Source organism: Aulonocara sp. 'chitande type north' Nkhata Bay, linkage group LG16 (genome assembly GCF_057382095.1).
Source record: "Aulonocara sp. 'chitande type north' Nkhata Bay isolate Kocher_YH1m ecotype deep benthic linkage group LG16, A_spYH_male_GT1.1, whole genome shotgun sequence".
In the NCBI taxonomy this organism is placed as follows: domain Eukaryota; kingdom Metazoa; phylum Chordata; class Actinopteri; order Cichliformes; family Cichlidae; genus Aulonocara; species Aulonocara sp. 'chitande type north' Nkhata Bay.
The window spans coordinates 36554182-36572205 of record NC_141359.1 but is presented as its reverse complement, the minus strand read 5'-3'; the positions used below and the strand labels follow the sequence as shown (position 1 = coordinate 36572205).

Here is an 18024-nt window from a genome sequence, read left to right as displayed (position 1 = left end):
CTCCTTTATGCTGCTTATTCGTGGGGAAGCCATCAGCAAGCACCGGGACAAAGCCCGGACTACTTTGTTTTCTATCTTCATTCATTAAAAAAAATCTTTTATTTTCTTCCCTTTGTTATCGCGTGTTTTTATATTTTGCCTTTTCCACCAGTTACCCGTTCTAATTGTTACTGAGGGGCGCCCCCTTCCTCCTCGCATCATGCTCCACGTGATCACAGCCAGCTGCTGCTGAGAAAGCGAGAGAGAAAGAGGGGGAGAGAGAAACACCAACTCGCCGCGACTCTGAACGCACCGCACATACAAACTAAATCGGGAGGACCGCTGCTCGTTTCACCCGTGGATACTATTACACAAGTGCCGTCGTCTCCAAATCCTGCCCGTGGGATACTCTGGCTTCATCCTCTCTGCTGTGCAGTTTTATCACCTCTTTTTATATCACCCTCCTTTTCTCCCCCTTTGCCATCTTTCTCCCCTCTCCTCATCTTTGAGCATCTTCTCCTGCTCGCAAGTCTTCTCGCTTGCGTCGCTAACTTTTTTCCTCCATCCCACACGCCTCCTCCATCGCCCACCAACCCCTCGGCAGTGCCCCCACTAGACCTCTTTTTCTCCTTCTCGCACTCTCGCTTGGATCGGGCGGAACCTATTTGGCCGGTCTACACGGGGCACTGCTACATGGGGCGCACGGTCTCGCTCGGAAAATGTTCTGCTGTAGGTCTCTAGGCGCCCCGCTGAACCTGTTGGGATTGGAGTTGTCGGTGCGCGTCTGCGTCTCTTTCCCACCTCGCTTGTGCGGTCGGGGCCAGTGAGAGATGGGTCTGTCCGTGGCGGCTCAGGCACCTCTCGAGGAGCCCAGACGACTGCGCCGGTGGAGCGGGACAGCGGGGGGCTGGCTCAGGATCACACTCGTCTCGTTTCTCGCCACTTTACCTGTGGAGCAGCTGCGCGCCTTCCCTTCCTCCCTCAGCGACTGCCAGACGCCGACCGGCTGGAACTGCTCAGGTGAGAGTCATTTTATTCAATAGCAGCCTCGCTCCAGGTTGTGTGCAGTAAATATCTAGACGCACATCGAAGTTAAACTCATGTGAGACTAGTGTTAGATCCCCGAGACTGAGCAGCACGACCAGATCAAAGTTTAGGAGTGCGCTTGCAACAGACGCCTCATTCTCCTCGCTGTAGTTTTGTGATTGTGTCCTGTTAGCATGCCCGGGGTCGGTGCTGGAGCCGTGGAGCACTCTGGCTGCAGATACCGACTGCAAAAGCCCGACGATGAGGGGATGCAGAGTTTTGGAGGGGGTTTGCTTGATGTGCATTTAGCCTCGCTGAGTTCGCCTCGGAGCTTGACAGCAAAGCATGCAGCGGCGATCATGTCACCGGGCAGGCGAGCGGGAGGGTCGATGATTTCGATCCGACACGAAGTGGAAGCAGCGACATTAAGGATCATTTTAACGAGAAATAGAGCGGGCGGGGAGGAGTTGGGGTCTATGGGAAGCTTGTCCACGGAATAAGGCGGCGTGCGCCACAATAACAACACGGTTAGTTTGAGGTCGCAGAAATTCCGTTTGAGTTCAAACGGGCATCTTTCGTGTTATCTGCCAGTAACCCGAAGCAAAAACACATTCTAGTCAACTCTAGGGTGTTTTATCGCGCTCAGATTGACCATTAACTTTAACCCAGCAAATCGATCGCAGCTGGAAATTACAGCCTAGTTTTATGGGCTTATTTGGCAGGCAAATTGTTTAATTAATTGACACCTTTAAATTAAAAAAATGCTGTCGTTTCTTTAACAGACCACTGAGCTATAAACTTGTTTTCTCCCTTTGGTGCCCAAAACGATAAAAGAAGCGGAGCGGGCTGCAGAGCGCAGCGCCTCGCCTCCCTTTGTAAATCAGCCGACTGTGCCGCCATAAATTTCCCCTGTCGCCTGTCTAAGTCTGAACCCTTAAAATAGCTCTAAGCCGGTTCCACACACTCATGGGCAGTAGCAGTATTGATATTATAGCTCATAACAGCCAGACATCAATATGAGAGTTATGACTGCTGTTTGCTGCTTGAAAAAAGGAGTATCAGTGTAGCCTGCTTGGATGACATCTCAATAAAAAGAAAGGGGAAGTCATTTATGACAAAGAGCATAACTGATGCACATGTGACATGTATAGGAATGATATTAAGAAATGCTACATGACAGATCTATATTTGATTCTACAAACTAGACTGCCAACCAGAAAGGGGGATGTCTAATTTGGATATCAAAGTTTTAAAAATGAATTTGATTATGATAATGGACGGATTAAGTCAGACTTAATTAAGTACACGCAAAGAAGAAGCGATTGAACTCTATCGTATTACTGTAACCTGTCGAAGGTTGCTGTCTTTATTCTAAGCATCTCTGGTATTCATAGGGTTGAGACCAAAACCGTGATGCAAACAACCGCAACATCAGACCGTGATTCTATCTTCCTGTACCGTGATACCCATGTTGAAGTGCTAATGTTGAAGGATCACTGAGGTAATGAATGAACTGGAAATACATTAGGATAATTTTATGTCATTGATCCACTAATGACAAGCGATCAGGTGTGTGGTACAAGGAATTTTTTTCCCTTGTTTTTGTTTTATTATTCATCCTGTAATGAAAAGCCCAGGTATCAAGTGAAGCCGTGGCCCAAGAATCTACAGTACATGCAGATGAAGTCATGAATGAGTTCATCTGAACAGTACTCTCCTCTGATTCAGGCCGATAATTGATCATATCTTTATTCAGATTACTGCATTGTAACCTACTGGAGGCTGGTTTTGTGCCGCCGCTGTTGATGGTGGTGATCAGCACGTAATCACTGATAATGGTACACATCCTGTCCCAATACACACTCGCCTGCCTCCCCACTTCCTGACACACTCTCATCTGCATTTCAGCGAAAGCTTTTATCCTGCACGCCTTGAGGAGGTTTAAGTGCATATGATAGAACAATGGACAGGCACTCACATGCACCCAGCATCAGTTACAATTAATAGAGCACAACAAGTGACATGTAGTCCACCGTGAAAAGATAAGACCCTTTGAAAGATAATAAAAATAAGATAATGATATTAATAAACCCGCAGTAATGGCACAGGGCTTAATTACCCACTTCTTCCTAACAACACCACCAATGTGTGACAGTTTGCAGCGCAGGGAGAATGGCACTGACTGAAAAACAGTTTGGTGATGAGCCCAATGTCACTTCAGTGCTAAGAAACAGATAATTATGGGCAGTAGTATCAAGAAAACGAGTTGCCAGTTTCAACAGCGTCGCCTTTGAAAAAGCAATGAATTCGATTTTGTTTTATGGAATAAAAGGGAGTTAGAAAAAACTTGGTTTGACAAAGACTGCCATTCTGTTTGGCTTGCATCTGTTAATGGCTTGAGGAACTGCCAGCGAGGAGGCAGAACAGCTCAATCTCAATCCTAGAAGGGCACCAAGTGAATGTTTGAGTGCGAGTACAGACATAAAATTGTTCTTCAAATCCCTCGTGTCATCTTGTACTAGGTAGTATTTGTGTAAAGATTTGAATGTACGAGTTGTGGCTCTGTGAAGCTGCAGCAGAAAGAAATGTTTTCCACACTTCTTAAGGTCCTATATAGTATATATTTCTTTAATTAATTATATTTGAGTTAGGCGCGTGGGAAGCTATAATCATTGCATACATTATGTGCCAAGATTTTTAAAAGGGATAACTGAGCTGTGAAATGTTTTTTAACACTTGCCACCATATTGATGGAGTAATGTTACAGAAAATGAAGAATTTGACATGTTGACACATCACAATAGGTTAGGAACAGTACAGTTATAAAGTTAACGAGTGCTGAATTCCATTTAGCTGCTTCAGTTTCTGATGCTGTGCATGTATTGTGCAGACTCCTTGTCACACTGTTATGACTTTCTAGGACACCTGAGTGTAACTGCATCATTGTTAACGTAATTAAAAACACATGATTTTTTTCCTGCCATGACAAGTCATAATGACTGCTATAAAAAGGGCCCATTTGATCTGCGAGTTGGTCGATTTTCTATTGATTTGTGTTTATACTTGTTGCTGCATCATTATTTGTCCAGTAAAAGGTTATCATTTTCAGGATGTAGAATTAAGGGATTCATTAAAAGCCATAAGAGAAAAGAGGGGATGCTTATTTTTCTTTATTGGTGTTTGTGTCACTTCATGATGACGCATGAAGTAGTTGTGGCATTCAACAGGGTTCAGTGCCAATACTTTTTACCCTCGACATCCTTCATCTAGGCAATATTATCAGAAAACAAGCAGTCATATGTAAAGAACACCAAGGTATTTCTAAATTTAAGTGAAACAAATCAGCTAAAATACCAGCACCTATTAAAGACATAAAGGCCCACATGGCATGTAATTTTCTGTCTGTGAAGTTAGACCTGAATTTGGCCCTACTTGCTATTGTAGACAGACTTAAACATAAGAAAAGAGTAGCAATGACAAACAGACCATGATATGTCGATTAAAATTCAACATCTTATAGTATGATGTATTTGGTAATAACAAGTGAAAAAGAGTTAACAAGGTGAAGAGGGTGGTTTTAGATGTGAACTTGTTGTTTCACTTGAGGGCGTAGGATATGTGGAATATTCACTAGAGACTAAATGTCAGATATGTTAGGACTTGGACGTGGCTTTTGTTACTTTATAGTCATTTTTCCCTTGTAAAGGTCCTTTATCTAACAAATGAAACACACCCGTCTCGTGTTTAGTATCGTCAAAATCAGGAACATCTAGTTCCTAGATAGTAGCTTGCTGGACACGGACCTTAAGTTGCACAATTTATTGCTGCCTGATCCTGTGATGATGTCGATCAGTGCAACAAGTACATTGAGTTTTAAGATCCTAAAAGGCTCCCTATAGCCAAACTGAAGGCTCGCCTCACCTGTCATTTAATATTGCCTTAACACTACAGTAATGTGTTAATGTTACTACTGTCATGTTGGGACTCTTTGAAACACATTTCTGTACAGATTTGTGCTGGGTAAAATTCTTTCCAGTGACAATTCACCTGCATGCACTCAAAAACTGCTGCTTTATCCAAGATGTCATACTCATCCAACGCAGTTAACTATATAATTAGAATTTTGTGTAATTATCTCAATCAAACCTGCGATTTTTGGGCTTGTATTGCTTTAAACAAGCAAGTAACGTCTGTGTTATATACCGACTGCACATCAGCTGGCTGATAGACATCCTTAACAGATGTACTTGCAGACTTTTACACACGATCAGCTCAAAGCTTTTGGCTGTATTTGGTCATATTAAAACAAGTAGTAGAACAATGCATTCATAGGTTGCTGAAAGGAATTCAGTCCAATTCAGTTTTATCTTTATCACACATTTCTACTGTAATAATAAACTGTATGAATGACTGCTCACAATTTAATTATACCTTACATCTCCTGTGGGGACATTTCTGTGATAAAGACAATCTGTTCTGCAGTGAGTACTTTGCTATTGTTAACTTTAAAAGTCCATGTGATGCTTTGAGACTTATAGTGACAGGGATAAGTGTAGAATATGCAAAGCCTTCTGCAAATCCCATCAAGTGGAGGGAATTTAAGAGCATTCAGGGGATAACTGGCCATTTGCTTTCGAGATCTGTCAAGACAGAAGTCAGACATACTTGCATGCAGGTTTACACCTCTGACAATAAACTGCAATGAGAGATGAATTTTGAGATAAGCAATGCTGGCTTGGTTTAATCGAACCAATCTGAAGTTGCTAATTGGTTCTATTAAAGTAGTGAAATGAAAGTTGGTCAACTAAGAATGCTTTATGTTTTACTTTATTTAAAAAAAATCTTGAAAATTTGTTTAAAGTTTCAGGATGTTTTCACACCTGCATGGTTTAGACCATTTAAAGCAAAGTCTAGTGTAATTTCCCTCCTTGTTGCAGTTTGTCTGTGCAAACTGAACACAGATCACACTCAAAAACATCTGCATCAACATCCTTTGGAGGAGCTGGTCTCAGTCCAGTTGCAAACAACCTCCAGAGCGGTTTGTTTATGACTAGAACGTGATCTTACCTCGCGCCAAGCAAGCTACCCGAAGTACACTGGAAGTTTGTGCTAAACATCTTCCCCTAGCTGCGTTATGTTTTGTATTCTGAGATGCAAAGAAGTACCATCGATGTGCAGAGTACACAAATTGTAACTGCTAGCTGTAAAATGAGCCGAGGTCTCAATAGTCCAGAACACAATACGTTCTTCCTGTATTTACGTTTGTTGCTCCTTCCACAGAAACATCTGGCCAGCAAGCAAACTGAATGCTGCAATGACAAATTTTGGATCACTTCAAGTTTTCTCTGTATAAAAAGAAACCAAACCACAAGAAAGAGCTACAAGTTTACAAACCCATCAGTTGCTTCAGACCAAACAAACTATGACTTGCTTTTGGTGTTCAGCGTTCAATAATCTGATATAAAAAGACTAAACTGTAACTTCCTCCCTCACAAACATGTGGAAAAAAACCTGTTGCAAAGTTATAAAAAAAAAAAAAGACCTCCAGTACGAGAAAGGTCAGGAGAAGATGTCTCACCACTGTGGTTGTTCAGCCTTCATTATTCATTTAGTCTGTTTAATTATTGATCAGCACAATGCTTAAAACCTGGGTGGAGAACTCTTCATTCTTCTTAGTGCATAGTTCTTAGTGCAGTGAAATTCCAGGTAGGTAGCAGGAGATGCATTTGGCTAACAAGTTCTCTCTTTTAGACAAGTAAGTGCTTCGCTTGGCATCTTAATCGTTAGCATATAAACATTACCTTCTCAATATTTGATGTTTGGCAGCTTGTTTTCGTTAATTATTCAGCTCACTGTAATCTCCTCCTGGAACGACAGGGCAGGAGCAGGAAGTATACGTTTTCCTGGACTCCGACACAGTGCAGCTTGGGCCGTGCACGGAACTTGTATCAGTCGTGTCCCATTTAAATTTGGTTGGGAATGAAGCACGAGAGCGTGCAGCACACTTAGCGACACATCCAAAGCAAACAATAACAGCTGGAATGATTTTATCATTGCATCTGTTTTCTGTTCTCTCCTTAAAGTTACCTTTGGTAAAGTTGGTGATGCTGGGTTTGGAGCAGGTCTATTTAAAGCTGTGGTTTTCACATTTTTATTGACTGACTGCATGTTTAGGGAGCCAACAAATCATTGAAGGCTATACGCAGCTACAGGAAATTGCTGCGCACAGGAAATTGCACACATCTGCACATTTCTGTTTATAATGTGTTATTTCAGAGTGGCAGTTTTGTTAGTAATTGTAGTTTTTTTTAAACAGTTTGTGAGGTGGTATTTATTTGCAGTAGTTATATGTTTCACTGTTAGGAAGGTTTAGTCTGCTGTGAGAAGCTGCAACATTAGCCCATTAGCAGCAATTTTAGAACCCTGGATTTAAAGTGTAAGGAAGAGAAGTGGTCCTAGCTTTTACAACCTGTGCTTTATGCAAAACATAAAATTAAAATTTTGGGGTAGGACCAGAATTACTCTAGCTCGCCTGCTGATTAATGAGCATTTGTTCTTGCTTGCTAACACATCTGATTTCTTTAGCTAAATGTCCTTAAGATTAGCTAACAGATAGCTAATTATCTGTTAATCAGTCGGTTACCAGATGTGACTAATACTAGACACTTTAATTTGGTCTTCATATCAGTTGGATGGTCTGCTACTGTTTATCAGATCTGCGCCAAGTGTTAGCCATAACAGTTCTGCACATCAACCAAGCACAAATAAATTATAACAACTTTAACCGCAAATCCAGGCCCACATTTCTTTTGTTATATTCAGGCCTTATGTGCTATTTACCACATGGGCCAATTAAGGGTGACATCCAGACTACACATGTTGAGTGCATAATTTCTTAGCCATGGTGCACATTTAATTTCAGCACTGTTTGCTATTTAACACTTGAGGGTTATATCTTTTTGTTTTTTAGTTGTTTGCCAGATCCATCTATCCATCCATCCATCCAGGCATATATGTTGCGGGTATGAAAACAAAAAGAAAGGAAAAAAAGAAAAATGCTTGGGGTCATATAAAATTATAAAATGGAATCATCATTTGTCCAGTACACAAGCTGGGCCTTTGTTGCTTGCAATACTCAAATAAATGAAGCATAGTCTGCCTCACAGCTGAGCAGACAGTAATGTGGAGTCAAGTAGCACTTTTGCAGTAAGCTTTTAAAATTTCCAAAAATACATTGCTGGAAAGGTAATTAACAGGTCCCCACTTTTCAGTATAACTCTGACATGTAAAGAATCCACTGGTATTTTTTTCTTTTACTCCCTAAATGTGTTCGGTTCAAATACGTAACTTCGTCAATGTCAAAACTAGTTTCAGAATTCATATTTTTTGATCAAACTTGTCCTCTTGAGCTTGGCCAAACCAGGTATGTGAGGTATTGTTCTGAGGATTCAGTTTTATCCATTTGATCTGATCTTATTCAGAACATCTGGATAAGCCATAAAATTACTTTACTTTACCCCTGTTCATGTTTGCCGCAAAGCAGCAGGAAGCCAGCCAACTCAACAGGAATCCTGGTTACGACTGGTTTAATGTGCTTATGGAGGGAGGACATTTACGAAAGATGTGTAGCTTTCATTTGAAAGAAAATTAGGCGATATCTTGTATTCAGTCATTCTTGATACATATACATTTTTTACAAAGTTTTTATGAGGTAAAGTATGTCACAGAAATGTTTCTGAAGTCTGTATGAACTTCATCAAACCAGTCTCACATTAGTAAAATAGAAATTCAACCTAAATGTTCTGTAAGCTACTGACTTTGAATAACATATTAGGCAATTACAATTATAATAATCCCACAGCATGTTACAATATGTTTAGCTAATATCCACTGACTGAACATGTAGGTACTTGTACGGGATACTGACAACATTTTTAGTTGATAACAGTAATGCTTATCACTGTAATCCTGTTTCAGGTCCCTTAAAATGGATACATTTCAAACTTCCAACACCTCTATTTTTTTTATGTTTGCCAAACATGTGGGGTTGAATTTTTGAATTCAAAGCCGCTGCCACACAAGAGAATCTGAAATCAGATTGCACCAAAAGGCAAAATGGTTTTATGATTAAAAAACAAAGGTGATGAATACTAACCTGTTGATTCTGTGTCATTTATTATTGTGTAAACAAAGACATTTTTCAAGTTGTACCACCGCAGTAAATACCACTTGTAGGCAATCATTCTCAAATGACTGAGATTGGTGCCGTTTTTCCCTGCAGTCTAAACCCTTTTGGCCCCAGTGTCTCTGAAGATGTAAGAGAAGCAAGTATAAAACATAACATAATTTATGTCACATGATGATTGTTTTTCAGACATTTACAGCTATTACAAAAGCTGTGCCACTCGCATCCTTGTAAACAGTTCACAGGAACAATCGTCTTTGATTCCAGTAGACAAAGCATCTTCATCTGCAAGTCTTGATTGCACTGTTGTTCATAAGATGATAAGAATGTCTCCAGCAGTAATGAATCCCTGTGAGTTATTGTTTACAAGTGATAGATGTATTCCTCTTGCTTCCTGGCTCCTGGGGATGTCCAAGCTTCGCATCTGTTTCTCGGTAAAGAAGACAGTTTAATGACTTGTGGAGGAGTCACTTTTTTTTTCATTTAAAATCGAGTTTCTGCTTTTTCCCCACCTTTGTTTTCCATAAGCCTGTTGCCCAGAGAACCTTGAAAAAGAGCTAAAATATCAAACTATGAAATTTGTAGCTTGGACTGATTTGACACACACAGATTCACGCTCACACACAAAAACATTTCCAATCTTTCAAAGACTTTACTAGCTGGCTTGAAAATGATCTGATATTTTCCAGTCATTTGTATGCACGTAGCCAGTTGTATGATTGTCATCCTAACAATGCTTCTCTCCAGTGAGTATCATCAACATGCCAGTTGCCTGGGTGCCAATTTTAATTATTATTTTTTTTGTGTGTGGTTTTCCAGACTGTCTTGTATGGCCCTCTTCAGGCTGAGGGCTTTGTTTCATCCGTGCACTCCAAGCTTGGAGACCTCTCATACCACTGTTCTTGGCTCAGTGATTGTATGTTTTCACAGAGAGCTTACACTTATGGTCATTCAGGACCTTGGCAAATAGCAGGTTCGTTTTAGCATGGACTTCTATTCCATGGGGTATTATTGCCTGATAGGTTGTTCTATGCCAAGAAGGGCTTTTCGAAGTGGAGAAGGTCATTGGTTATGACAGGTTACAGGAGATACTGTGTCTAAGTGTCCATTATAATAAGATATCTATGAATAGAAAATAGCTTTGTAAGATATCTTGCCTGTAACATCCACAGACAGCCAGGCATTATGATGTGTATGAATATCACACGTGCCATTTCACATGATAACTTTTTGCTGTTTTGTGAGATGAACGAGGCTGGCTCCTTACCTTTAATGCAATGTCATGATAGCACGTTGGCAGTTTTGTGGTTGATAATGTTTTTTTAGGTTTTTTTTGCATACGTTTAGTTTACGCCTGTAAGTTCAGTGTACAATGTTGCATTTAATGGAATCTAGTCAAATGACATTTACTTGATTTGGATACATTCACTTGATACCGAGCATCTTTTCCCTAATGATTAGATATTTGTCCAGTCCAGAGAATTTAAAAAAAGAGTTTATTTTAGTAATGTGTAGATTTCATCGTTTAAATTGTGTATTTCTTAATGTAGAGTTTGCTTGATTAACTTTTTTGGGGCTGATCGTAAAAGCCAGGCTAAATGAAAGTCAGAACACTCACTGATAGTGTAATGTGCTCCCTGTAGGATGGTGTGGTAATAAAGAATATCTTTGTGAGAAAAGTTAAACACCCAATTAGGAGGGGTTTTTTCATGCTCTAATTGTTTGATTAAATAAGGTTGATTAAAATAACCTAAAATTAAATTTTATTGCTCTTAAGAGACATTTGATCCCAAAGAAATGTGCATTTTCCCTGGGGCTTTCATAATGGTCGCAGATAAAAGAATATGTATGTGTTTTAATCGTTGTTTAAACCTAAATACTCAGCATCTTCATCGTATACTTGCTTCATCTGTGTCTCGTGTTTAAAAGAAAGAAATAGATAAAACGTCACTCGCCTATTTGCTTTTCCCTTAAGGCTGCAAAGTATAAACTGAGACATAAAAGAACAAAACCCACACTGTTCGTCTTTGAACATCAAAGATGAATCCGTTTGATGTTCATATTTAGCTCCAAATTCCAATTTTGCCATGCCTTGTGGACCTTCTAACTATGTTTTTCTTTTTAATGGTTAATTAAATATTTTAAAAATGCTTGCTAAAAGACACTGAACTGCATCTTTTCTCCAGGTTTTAGTCGTGTATATAATGTGCTGTACCTAAATACTGTCATTCCACTAATCTATACTGCGTATGCAGTTCGTGGGAACTTTAGTTGAACTGGTTTCCTTCCTTCTGAAAAGGTTTAGATTTATTTTCTTATTGTTAACTATCATGGGAATTCAAAACCACCAACTTCACGCTTTGGATGAAAATAGTCTGCTGCTTAAAATTACATCCTAAAATTTGACAATATCATATTAATTATTTATATTAGTCTGCTTTTTGTTATTTTGTTTTTCTGCCTTCTGTGTGCACCTATGGACTGATAAATGGCCAAATGACATGATACGACTGCCTCAGTGTTTGTATTTGATATTAAAAAAGTGTTGTGTTCTCATCAGAAAAACAGTTATTTTGGCCGAAGTCATGAAATCTCCAATCACAGTCTTTTTGTCCTGTTTGGGTGGAGTGGAAACCAGCTGTTCATGCAACCTTTTAAATGGAAACAGTGAAATAATGTGAAAAATGTACAGAGGTCTATTGTTCATTCATCTGGTGTGATGTCATGTGATTCATGACTAGATTTAGCATGCACTCTATATTAACTCTGCTTTTGGTCTCTAACAACTGCTCTGTTGATGTTCAGTACTCACCAGGAAGGGTACAGCAAATTATTAAAGCTTAACCTGACTGTTGTGGCTGAAAACAGTGTTAGGACCTCACTCTTTGCAGAGGGAGGATTAATATTAATTTAGTAATTAATATTAATAAAATAGCTGGATATTTTGCTAGAAAACACATTATAATTTCTTGAGAAAAAAACATGTATACACGAGTAATATAGTAGATTGGACTTTAAGGGTTAAATGCAAATCCTTAGAGCAGGGGTCGGCAACCTGCGGCTCTTTAGTCCTTATACTGCGGCTCCGCGTGGTTTGGGAAAATAAATTACAAGTATTTAGCTGAAGTGTATTTTTTTTGTATTAGTTCTTTTTAAACTTGTAGTTCTAAATTGAAAGATTGTGATATTGAAATATAAAAATAAAATTATATTTTATTATTTTTCGTCGCTCAAAATAAGCGTCACACTCGCGGAAGCCGGTACACTCACCGAAACGCCATGCATTTACCGAGACTTTAGACCCCAGGTAGGCCAATTATGGATCTTCGGATCCACATTATGTCAGCAACTATTCTCCACCGTGAACTATGTTAAAAACAAACACCGCTCCCGCCTCACAGATGACAGCTTACAGTCCTGCGTAAAGATGAAAGTGACTTAATTGTGTAATAAATAAATAAATACATAAATATTTATGCAGAATTTTGCAAATATTTATTTTTCATTTTTTTAGTAGTATAGTGCTTTTTTCCAATTTAAAATTCAGGTCAAGGCTCTGCTATGCTCCAAAAGCCCAAAGGCGATATAAGGCTGGCGGTTCACAACAGTTTTTCTTTGCTACATGGATCATTTTAGTTCAGCTAGGTGTCTTTCCTTTTTGTTATGTTTCTTTAAGTGTTCAAAATGTGTTCATTACATAAATATAATGTAGTTTTCTCTGTAGCACTTCATGGATTTCATAAGCAACACACTTTAGTTGTTCACACAAAGCATAAAGGTAGAAAAAACAATATATACAGTGTTATCTTCATTTTAGATGCCACAAAGTATTTGCGGCTCCCAGTGTTTTCTTTTGCGTGGAAACTGGGTCCAAATGGCTCTTTGGGTGTTAAAGGTTGCTGACCCCTGGCTTAGAGCAATAGAAAGCAGCCTGTCAGTCATGAATGCAATTTCATTTTGCATATAAGACAATTTACTGACATGTCTGTGATATGCCATGTCTAATATATTCACTGATTCATGATGATGTAAAACAATTTATAGCTGAATAAGGATGATAGGCATGTCAATATAAACGTAAATAAAAAAATCTTCTGTAGTGAGACTACAGTCTGACCTGGGCATCATGGCCATGTTTATATAATTTAAGCCATTTGGTTCATAAATATTCTCAGCAAAAAGTTCTCAGATTGGTTTGTCTGACAAATGTCTTAAGCTATAGAATTTTATTCAGTGATCTTAAAAAAAAAAAGGTCAGTTTTTCAACTTTTAACTTGGAATGCATTAAAATAATCTTTGTGCAAATAGATACTGCACGATTGCCGGGTTTATGTCAGCTGGAATTTGGTGGAATACACTTTAAATGTATTTTGGAAAAAGCCTTCATGCACATGTTACGGTCTTTGTGCACGTGGCCTTTTTTTAAAGCAATCACTTCAGGTAAGCTAACAGCCCTGAGCTCAGTCTACAGTCTCAGGCCCATGTGACTCGCTGATTTGATTCAGAAAGCTATGTTGGAGTCATTTGAGCTCCCTAACGCAGCCTGAATCGGATCACAGCCCAGTTTTGCCTCTGCTGGACAACGCCCCAGGAGTTAGTCTTGTTGTACACAAACAAATATTAAAGAGAAATAAATGGGTGGAGAAACAGAACAAATATGTTGTGTAGGACACAAAATTATACGCCATGACCTCAGTAATGAACCTAAATGTCACCTCTATTAAACATCTGAGTGCTTTCTAAAACGATGTATTAAAGAGCACTATCTACCATTCAATATCTCCAGCATCATCAGAACATCATGTAATATACCATCAACAAAAAATCTTTTGTTCACCTTTCAGCAGCGACTACTGCTTTTTCATTTGATCATTCTGGCAGCTAAGGAGAAGGATTGCACTAGCATTGTGTTTTTGCACAGTAGACCTATGTTCCAGGAGTGCAGCGTGCTGAGGGAGATATGACTAATGGCAGAGGTTCATTAGAAACGACCCTGAATGGGTTTCAGGTTAGAGTTGCTTGAAGGCTCGACAGAAAAGCACTTAGTCACTGTTGTCTCTTGTTGGCTTTGGTCCTCCAGGTTCCGATGACCGGGACACAGACCTGTTCTTGTGCGACACCAACACATGCAAGTTTGATGGGGAATGTCTAAGAATCGGGAACATGGTGACATGCATTTGCGATTTCAAGGTAAGATGTGACGTTTCTGTTACTGTTTCATTGTGTCTTTTTACTACAACGTTTTTCCTTTTGGTGTTAAATGTCTCTCTGCTAACCCGCCCCTGTCTTTATTAAAAGTTCATTCATGGTATCTATAACAATAAATGTAAGGCGGAGGTTTGATTTAATTGTATTATTTATACATTTGAAGAATTGTAATAGTGTCTGCCTTTCCAGCTTTTCCAAAATGTTGCCAATATTTATGCTAACATACAGAATAGTTAGCACATCTGCTAACTAGCTTACTACATATTTCATGCTATATTTTTTTCAGGGATTGTGCCCATTAATTACCATATGTTGACACATGTTAGTTAACTTTCCACTTTTGTCCTTGTCCAGATGGTAGCCATTAAAACAGGCGCTAGTTTCAAGGTTATAGCATCGATGCTACAGTCACACAAGGGAAAACAGTGTTTATAGACTGTGGCACAAACAAAATAATTACAACTCTGTGCAATGAACTTTTAATCTCTTTGGATTTGAAATAGTTGCTTTTAACACAGGGACCAGGTCTGCAACCACTTGTGGTTAGTTGCTGTGTAAGAGAGCAATAAAACAGCAGTAAGATGAATAAGATGAACCCAGTTATGGCAGTTATACGGAATGTGTTTGTGATGAAACAGCAATTAACTGTAGTAAATCAGCAAAAAATTGCATATCTGCTGCCTTCTGTACATGAGGACACTCACATTAAAAAGGAATTCACAGTAAAAGCTTAGAGCTGGCCAAAACCCTGTGGCAGATTGGCGAATAACAATTTTGTCCCAAGTAGTTTGCTGTTCTATTTTGTTGTTTTGTTTTTCTAGCATGACTGAGACATTACCTGGCTGGTGCAATCTATGTTAAATCTATGTTAATTTTGAGTATTCATTTTGTTACTGTGTGAATTTGTAGCACTTGAAGAAATGCTTCATTGGAACAAAATAAATAGTGTGCATGGTACACTATAATCCCTCAATCCAATTGCTGCATTTTATAAATGCACAAATGATCATTCTAAACATCTGATTAGTGTTATGTAAAATGATGATTACTAAGTGTCTGAAATCTCAGTTCAGTACAGCTGCAACAGTCGTGAAAACCAGGGCCCTTAGTCTAACCTCCTTTATTTTAATATATTCAACAGTCAAAGGCCAGGAGTGTGTGTGTTTTCTTGCTTTCAGCACAATAAATCTAAATGATTTGAGCATCAAATGCTGAAACTAATTAAAATTGCACTTGTATAAGTGTAAAAATGGCACGTATAAAGAAAAATAATAATGAAACACAGCAAAAAAAACACTTGTGTTATTGGAAATATACACCTATAATAACTTGAAAGTTAATCTGTGATGCGTCTGAAGAAAGAATTTAAAGATTTATAGAATCGATTGGATCGAAGTCCATTGTCTCTATTAGACGATATTAGGCCCAAGGGGAGGTGCTCGCATACCATGAGCCCAGTTTATAGCTTGCTCTGAAATTTGACATCGCTATCCTGGTATACTACACTCTCCACATTCATAAACAAGACTGTCACTGATGAGACCAAAGACTGAAAGGCCCTCGTTAACGGCATAAATCTAGGAAATTAGGCTGTTCTTGATAATGACTCATACTTAACTTTATGGCCAGACCTATAATAAAAAAGGAGCAAGCCAGTCAGCAGAGTATTGATTTTTGTATAACGTTTGCAAGCTTTGCCAATGAATATGCTATACAGAGCCCCTGATAATAGAAACCACTGGGATCTGAGGATGTGGCACGTGTTCTCATCTGTCGCTTTTATCAGAACGTCATCAGCGCGAGCAGGCACTAGGCAGGCTGACACTCGATTGGTCACCAGTTTTTATCTCAATTTCGTACTTCCCTGGGAGCAAACGTTAACAGAGGCCTGCAGATAAATGACATTACAGCTCCATTCCTCTTCAAGAGATCTCACACTGATACTGCTGTCGCTGTGCATTCAGGCGCTCTCTGTGCTCTCGGAAAAGAACAGGTCACACCACAATTTCTGCCTTAATACCATGAGTCAGAGGGCAACTTTCTATGCATCTTTGTTTTGTTTGTGTGGAGGAGTTCCTAATGTCAGTCTCTTTATTTCATCAGTCAACATAAACATGACCCCCCTAGCCTAGCAGGCGATGCCATGCCCTGAAATAATCAGTCACTACTAATCACTGTCAAATAAATGGATCCAAGATTTTTCTCCTGTTGGCAGTTTGTTCAAGCTTTCAGAGGGGAACGTTGCATAAATTCTCATCTTGGATGGATTTCCTTTGTTCCAGAGGAATCTATGTGTGCACACATTCGCACACAAAAACCCCAAGCAAGAGACATGCAAGGGACTGTGAAGAGGAAGAGAGTTTGATGTGGTGGAATCAATGGACACTATTCATTGCCAAGATGCATTAGATTTGCCTCACACTGACTCTTTAAAGAACCAAGACTTTCTCTCGCTAACCCAAGTCAAACTGCTACACAGCAGCGTGCGCTCTTGTACCTGAAAATGAGTTACGTCTTGTCTTTGCTAATGCAATGCCCTGACTAATCACATAAAGTTTGCCGGTAATTCATCTCACAGCAGCTGCCGGGCAAAGCTATTGTTGCCGGTTTGGTTTTGTTAATGTCAGGTCACAGTGCTGATTCCCAAAGGGATCGTCCAGTCTAAAAGTATGTGCGCTCACGGCGATGTGAAATACTTCAACTCAAACTGTCCACTAAAGGGTAACTGGAACAATTTATTGTTCTTAGTAATGGTTCTTTTTAACAGAAAAGTTGGGAGTTGCTGGAAAAATATCCAATAACTAGACACAAAATTTGCATATAGCTGTTCTCAGACTCTGAAAGATATAAGACATCATGGAAGCAAATAAAGGAGCTTTAAATATAGGCAGGAATGTCTGGGTTTTTTTTTTGTTGCTTTGTTATGTTTGATTACTGGGCTTTTTTCCTCAAAAAAAATAATTTAATGAATTTTCATTTTATTTATTTATTTTATTGTAGTAATTCCAACAGGAAACCACACTTTTGAGTCATCTATCCTAAACTGTCATGGCTAAAGATAAAAGATGGATGTGGCAGGTGATGCTGGAGTAGCCTACTGGGACCTTTGGGACTATTTCCCGTTTTAACTGTTAAGCAAATGAAATTAGATAAACATCAAGTTAATCTGCTCTAAAAGTAAGACTCATATTGCACCTTTTACAGCTTTGATATTGGAGCCTCTGGATGGATGCTATGACCTGAGGGAATCCCCCGCCTATATCACTAAAGTTGGTCTAGCACATAAAGAATTAGATCGGTCATTTTATCATTGATATTTTCTCTACAAAAGCTGGCAAGAGATTAGGAGTCTTTTAATTATTACTGAATCTCTCTCGTAAAACAAGAAATGCATCAGATAAACTCAAGTTTTGCATGTTAGGGCTATTTGTACAATTGAGTATAAGAAATGGCCAAAAATGGCATTAAAAATAAAAAATGCAGTCCTTGCAGTTAAAGGTTTTCATATATTTTTGAGCAAGTGATAACGAAATGTTCTGCTATGAATGAGGATCGTTAAGAAGTTAGTTAGCGAGGAGGACAGGACTGCCTGATAGAATACTGGGAAAATGTTTATGAACCACATT

General features: G+C 39.1%; 1 protein-coding gene across 1 annotated transcript in view; it reads left to right on the top strand.

The window, feature by feature from the left end:
• The first annotated feature begins 247 nt into the window (after window positions 1-247).
• LOC147312023 (tomoregulin-2-like) overlaps window positions 248-18024 on the top strand; it is a 131986-nt gene continuing 114209 nt past the window's right edge. The window contains exons 1-2 of the mRNA XM_086265954.1: window positions 248-999; window positions 14271-14380. Coding sequence (XP_086122080.1) covers window positions 810-999; window positions 14271-14380 — 300 coding nt within the window. The 5' untranslated portion in view covers window positions 248-809. The remainder of the gene's footprint in view (window positions 1000-14270; window positions 14381-18024) is intronic.